The sequence below is a fragment of the Micropterus salmoides genome, unplaced genomic scaffold (genome assembly GCF_014851395.1).
Source record: "Micropterus salmoides isolate LMB-PRFRI ecotype aquatic unplaced genomic scaffold, ASM1485139v1 Ms_hic_scaffold_3, whole genome shotgun sequence".
NCBI lineage: Eukaryota > Metazoa > Chordata > Actinopteri > Centrarchiformes > Centrarchidae > Micropterus > Micropterus salmoides.
Window position 1 is genome coordinate 14,519,642 of NW_024042261.1, and position 7,135 is coordinate 14,526,776.

The 7,135-nt window shown below is 41.1% G+C and overlaps 1 protein-coding gene across 1 annotated transcript in view; it reads right to left on the bottom strand.

Moving 5' to 3' along the window:
* LOC119883245 (F-box/WD repeat-containing protein 4-like) overlaps positions 1–6,759 on the bottom strand; it is a 24,236-nt gene extending 17,477 nt beyond the window's left edge. The window contains exon 1 of the mRNA XM_038693810.1: positions 6,701–6,759. Coding sequence (XP_038549738.1) covers positions 6,701–6,759 — 59 coding nt within the window. The remainder of the gene's footprint in view (positions 1–6,700) is intronic.
* Between the last annotated feature and the right edge of the window lie 376 nt (positions 6,760–7,135).

Here is a 7,135-nt window from a genome sequence, read left to right on the forward strand (position 1 = left end):
CAGACAAAACAGTTTGGGCTGATATACAATTCAACACAAAAGAAAAGGACCAATTAATAGGCTACTGCCACCACCAGCTCTGTGTCACCACCGTCAGATGGATCTTTCTTTGTTTTAAATTTATATGGTTACAATCTGTTCCTACAATGCAGCTGATTTATTAAATTCATGGTCACGTCGAAATTAAAAATGTATTTTTATGCCCCAAATCGTTATTTTGTATACTTAATGCTAATGATGAATGTTGCATGATATATATGTTTTTAAAAGAGCACATGTGAAATAGTATAAAAAATGAGCAAAAGATAATATTCAAATTTAATAACATATGTGTTCCTATGGTGCACTGATTTTAAAGCTCTAAATCATTATAAGACTAAATAAATAAGATTAACTGGCTTTTTATTGTGTCTGACGGTGTTGACAAAAACTAAGTAAAGACAGGCAAAACACATTTTATGAAAAAATGACAAAATCAGGAGGTTGCACCAAAATATTGCTAGATTGGTGAGATCTTGTATAATAAACACATAAGTTTAGATTTCTTAATATTACATTTTATTTCTTTTCAATATTAAAACCTGTTTTATCCAAATACCCTATGTTCCTAGGCACTCATTTTTAGCTTGAGCAATAGAGGACAACTCTGATACTATAACTCTAATATTATAATATGGTTTAATGAAAATTTTGTGCGTTTCCATGTGTATGTAGCATGGATTGTATATAAAGATGGATATGCTGGATATGGGCGCTGCCATTTCTCTGGTATTGTCATTTGGTCTGTGCAGTAGTGATCGGCCGACTCAGTCGCAAGCCAGGCTCTAGTTTCAGTCATGGCGTGAAACTCCCCCTCTCACTGCGTCAAATAACTAATTAAAACCAAACTTGAGTTTTACATTTACTCATTTGGCAGACGCTTTTATCCAAAGTGACTTACATTTGAGGAACAACATACAATATCAACAAAGCATCAAATACAGAGATCTACAACTTACAATACATATTAATAAAAGCAATAAAAACTAGTAAGCACTAATGGCACATATCGCATCAATGGGGTAAATACCTAGGGAAAGAAGTTAGAGTTAACAAAAAGTGCAATCAATACAAGATAATTGTAGGGGATAGAAGAAGAAGAGCACAGGAAGTGCATGTTAGATGTTAGGAGTTAGAGGTGTTATAAGAGGAAGCGTTCTCGGAAGAGATGAGTTTTCAAGAGCTTCTTGAAGTTAGAGAGGGACGCTCCTGCTCTGATGGCATGTGGTGGCTCGTTCCACCATCGTGGTGTCACAGATGCGAACAGCCGGGACTGGGATTGCTTTGTGTGAAGGGCTGGCAGAGCCAGGCGGCGTTCGTTGGAGGAGCGTAGTGGCCGAGAAGGAACGTAAACTTGTATTATGGAGTTTAGGTAGATGGGTGCAGACCCAGTAGTCACTCTGTATGCAAGCATTAGTGACTTGAATCTGATTCTGGAGGCTATGGGTAGCCAGTGGTGGTCACACAGCAATGGAGTGACATGCCTCCTTTTGGGCTGATCAAAAACCAGATGCACTGCTGTGTTCTGAACCATATTTAGGGGTTTCACCCATAAATAGGGGTTGCAATAGTTGAGGCGAGAGGTAAACATGGCCTGTACCAGAAGCTGGGTGGAATATTGAGGTGGTGTACATTGAGAAGAGAAGGGGCCCTAGCACTGAGCCTTGGGGTACTCCTGTGGAGAGGTAGTAAGAGGAGGATAATTGTCCTTGCCACAAAACAATGTAGGAACGTGCTTTACCCGAGATGCCCATTGCTGAGAGTGCGGATAGGAGGATCATGTGATTGACTGTGTCAAAGGCAGCTGATAAGTCAAGCAGGATAAGAACTGAGGATTGAGATGCAGCTTTAGCTGACCTTAGGGCTTCTGTTACAGACAAAAAGAGCCGTCTGATATGGATCTAGGAGGTCATTCCGTGAGAGGAATTTGAAAAAAAATGGTAGAAGAGAAACTGCCGATAGTTGAGGGAGGTTTGAGTACTTAGATTTCTTTTAGTTTGGCCTATTCCCCCTTCTCAGCTAAAAGGGATTTATGATCAATACTCTGTCCAGCCATGAGTATACTACAGAGATGCTCACAAGTCTAGAGTCCAGTCAAGTCTCAAGTCTCTGAGCAAGAGTCACAAGTAAACAAACCCTCATTCATCTTTTCATAATGAACGACAGTCGGAGTCAACCTCCCGTAGGTCGTAGCTGAAGCAAGAAGCAAGCTAACGTTAGATGGCCAATGCTAAGCAAAACATATTTACTAAACATGTTTACTCACCACAGGTTACTAACCTATTTGAGTTCAGTGCGTCTTTGTTTGGGTCTTGTTATATGAAGTATTAAAGCCAAAGTTTATGATGAATGGCGCAGCAGCTGCCGGTGTTTGTTGTCCTCTCTCACGTGCAGCCACGCGCAGCTGATACTACGTGTTAGGCAGGTTATCGGTAACGGAGGGAGGGAATAACTGTAAGCTCATCAGACGTTTCCTAAAAATAAACATTGTTCCCGAGTCCGAGTCGAGTCTGAAGTCTTTTGAGGACGAGTCTCAAGTGGAGTCTGAAGTCACTGTGTGTGCGAATTGAGTCACACTCGAGTCCGAGTCTCTAACTCGAGTCCCCATCCCTGGTATACTATACTCATGGACTACCCATGAAACTTAAAATGAGGATTGATCTGTCTTAGTGGTGCAGTGGTTCTCAAACTTTTTTGTCTGTTGTAGCCTACCCTAAATCCCTGTCCCATAAACTCAAGTGCCTCCTCATCATGTACCACCCATCATATTCCAGATGCCTTCATTTCAGTTGGTTTTAAAGAGAATGGTAAATGTAAATGTGAATGCCCTGTATTTTATAGCACCTTTAGCTATTTACTACTTATCTATTTACTTTTAGCTTACTATTTTACCTTTGTATCCGTTTCAGTTAAGATTAAGTTGTAGTTCCCCTTAAAGGGACTATATAAGTTTTTCAATTACGTAAGGATACAAAACAACAATAAAGGATTATGTGCTGAAGCCCATCAGACCAAATAGGTTCAGATGATGATGAGTAAGAATAAATTAAGCATTAGTAAAGCCTGAGAAACACAGAGAAAGTCACGTTAGCTTGCCGGCTAACGCCGAGCAGTTGCTAATGTTATTCGGTGCAAAGTTATATAACGTTAGCTTAACGCGACCCGTGTTACTATCCTGTGTACCTCTGTTGATTTTAGCCTGCAAGAAAGGATGTAACGGTAAAAAGCAAATGTGAAGCGATTTGTTTACTGATGTTAGCCTATAGTGATGCAGCCAGGAGCAGCCAGCTAACGCTACAGTAGCTCCGATCTGCTGCTCTTTGCTTCGTAACATTCAGTTTAGGTTTATTGTGGTTTTTATATACAGTCTATGGGTTTTACCAATAACATTACTCAGGTACACAGCTTCTCCACCTCAGTCGCTGTAAAACCATGCAACAAAACAGCCACAACAATCCAGAGGAAGAGCCCTCCACTATCACTAGTTACAGTAAAGTTACTGACTTGTCCTAATTGTCTAATTGTTATAAAGTGTGACACAATTGCATTATAATATTCAGTCCAGCTCACTAACCGTTTCATTATCATCCAATACATGACATTGCTGAGCTTCCGGAGAGGGATTCACAGATAGTAAAGATAGTTACTGAAAGCAGCAGGCGAGCTAACGATGTAGCACGTCAGCTAAATGCAGTAAATGTAACGTTATCATGTAACGAGCATGGATTAGTTCTGCATCCAGCTGATAAAACTATTACTGTAACGTTGCAGTGGGAGTTTACCTGAGTTTCCAGCTCTGTCTGTTCTCTCAGATAGCCGCTGTCACTCTGCCTTTTTTCAGGAGTATTGTGCCGATATGCGACTCGCTGTTGAGCTGCCTCTGAGACAGGAACATTGAAGTAACAGAACCTGAACATGTCTGAGTGAAAAGCCACAGCCTGCATGCTGGTGTTCCTACGTTTATTGTGGTATTTCAGTATGAAAATGGTTGTGATTCAGATTATGCTCGCTCATGAGTTCAAGCGAGCACGCATACGAGCACACACCTGGTTGCAATCTTAGAACCGCACCACTAGTGGCCGCTAAAAACTACATAATGCCTCTTTAAGTTATGTGAATAAGTCATAAAAATAAAACAGTTTTACGCTGAGGATGAATAAGGAAGAAGCTGCTATGAAGTCTGTTGCTACAACAGTGGCTACACCGCAACAGGGTGAACAGGATGTGGCTAGGATTTGTAATGTCTTTCAGTCACCCTTAAACTCTGCACAGACAACTTATCTCGCCAACATCACCGGGGCACGCGCGCGAGGGGGCAGCCGTCGCCTTATGTGCACATGTTCTCGCAGAGACTCTGTAAAAAAAAAAAAAAAGGGTAGACTATTAACTTGGGTTACAAGTCGTGGTGGACAACGTAAACGTAACTTAACAGGTAAAGCAACGGTGAACACACAGGGCGCAGATGTTGGTTTCAGTTGTTTGATAGGCTACGGGAAAAAAATTAGTTCTCAGTCTTTATAAAACATACTGCTGATAGAGAAAATGGAGCAGACGGGGAGGAGAGAGAGGCGGGGCAAGCCGTTTACATGAGGTGTAGGTGTGTGTGAGTCTGTCAGAGTGTGGGGAGAAGATAATTCCGAGGGAGGTGCAAAGCATACTTACAAACAATAATAAGAATGTTCGTGGTCATTAAAACCTGCTTTCACAGGGTGGTATAATGTGAAAAAAGATTTTTTTTGCCGGGGGTTTTACAATCACGATGCCAGCTCAATGTCGTGATGTCTGTTGGTATCGTCTATCAACCCAACCCTACTTCTTAAGTGCGCCAACATGGAGATGTGAGATGAACATGACTGTCTGCGATGCTTAATCCCAGCAACCTAAAACTATTCACTTGCTCCATCTCTGATCCACTGATTTCCAATTCACCAAGGCTGCCGCAATAAAAGCCCTGCATCTTATCTACTGGCCTATTCAATTTACACACGTATGACTCTCTGAAGATGCCATTTCACATGCAGATGCTTTTAGGAAGAAAAAAGGGTTGATTATAGCCTGCAATTTTTTAAAAAGCTTTTCATCATAAAAGAGGTCTAAATGTTACAAATGGGCACCAGATTTAGCTCTTTTGACTGGATTAAATTCTGGGATTATGTGTTTTTTAGATTTCAGTTGTGAGCAGAACGCATATGTGGTTATCTTTAGAGAGTGTGTCTGTGGTTGAGTGAAATCAGCTGGTGAAAAGGGCTTACAGAAGAAGGTCCTTTTGGTTTATCATGTATGTCAATCTCACAATAAATGTGTTTGCAACTCACTTCATGCATCTATTTGATCAGTTATATTGATTAATATGAATGTAATAATTGTTTGTTTACATCCTTACTCAAACACTACTATAACATATGATATCTTACATACAGAGCCCATATTATTACCACCCAAGTATGTTGTCATAAATAGCCTATGTAACATTAGCATATGTTTCTATTAAAGCTGGGCAGTCTATTTCAGAAGAGTTTTATGTTATATTTGTTGAAATTCTCTTTACATCGCGACGGCCATCAATAAATCAAAATCTCTTACACAAAAATTTAAAAGAATCCAGTATCTTTGGCTGTTGCACGACTGCTGCGTACCTGCGCTCTGCCCCTGAACTCAGGGTGCATGAAAATGTGTTTTGGGGGAAGTGGCTTTGGAGGCAGGCCTGAAGGGGGGAGGTGAGATTTCCGGTTGGATACTTTCAAGATCTTGCTGTCCCTTGCTAGTTCTCCAACGTTGCCTCCCCCAGCGTATCCGATGTGACGCATGTGTAATCAAAATGAGGGATGTGATTTTTTTCCGACCTGAAAATCTGATCCACGTGAATCATGCAGATCTGTAATATAAAAAAGGGGGGGGGGGGGTGCGGTGGGTACAGGAGTAGGCTGAGTAAAATGGGAAGGATTTAAGGACATCTATAGGCTGACGTGTGTAAAGTTTTCTTCATTTCCAAGTATCAACAAGGATGTTCGTTTGCGTTCAGCTGCCAATTCTACACCTGTGCAGTGTGTACCACACTCGCTCTCGCGCATCAGTGGTACGTAACGTGTTGGGCAGTAATACTGCAATATTACTTGTCCCAGTAAAGAGTAATATAATGAATGACTATTTCCAAAACAGTTATGTTGTTACAGTTACTAATCCAAGTAACGCTGTGCTACTGAACGCAACATCCCTGACATGAATGCACCGGACCGCACCGGACCATACCGGACCTTATGTTGTTCAAGTCAGCTGTTAGCCAAAAAGCTAAAGGAAGACTGGAGAACAGGGAGAGAGAGGTAGGCTATTTTCGACAGCTGTTAGTAACATTATTGCCATTATTGTGTCACAGTCTAAGATGCAAAGAACATTGTCATCCATTGTAAACTTTGTGTAATTAGCTTAAAATGACTAGTTTGCATCCCTAATTTAATTTATTAACCTCATCACCATGGCCCCTCATTTCATTAACAACCAGTTGTCAGACTCCTCTGAAAACTGAAATGTAATCAGGATGTACAGTATATATACAGTACAGAGCTATACACCAGTTTAGTCTAAGCTTATACCAGATGTTCTAAAGAGCTGTGTTTTTAGCATAGACTATATATAAAAATGGACGTAGCGTCCGTGACGTCACCCATTGGTTTCTGAAGAGCTGTTTTGAAGCTCAAAATTAGTGGAGCTGGCCGGCGCCATCTTGGCGTCACTCCCGGATAACCAAAAATGGGCAAAGAGGCGGGTCGTAGGTGGAGCTGAGGTGACATGTTGCTGAAACCACTCCCGCCTAGCTCGACGTGACCGAGTTAGCTCATGCTAAGGAGCTAATGCTACATGCTACTCTGCGGTGCTGTACGGTGGAGGTTGGAACCTGCGGCCGTGTTGATACCAGTTAACCGACATTACCAGCTACAGTCAAGGTAAATAAATAACTCACATATCTGTTATTGACATTAGACTTCACAAGGTTTTAAATGCTTTTTAATATATAAATGTGGTAACGTTATTTTGCAACACTAATGTTAGATTTTGTTGAGACCAACGTTAACAGTTAACTATGAATCAGTTATTAATT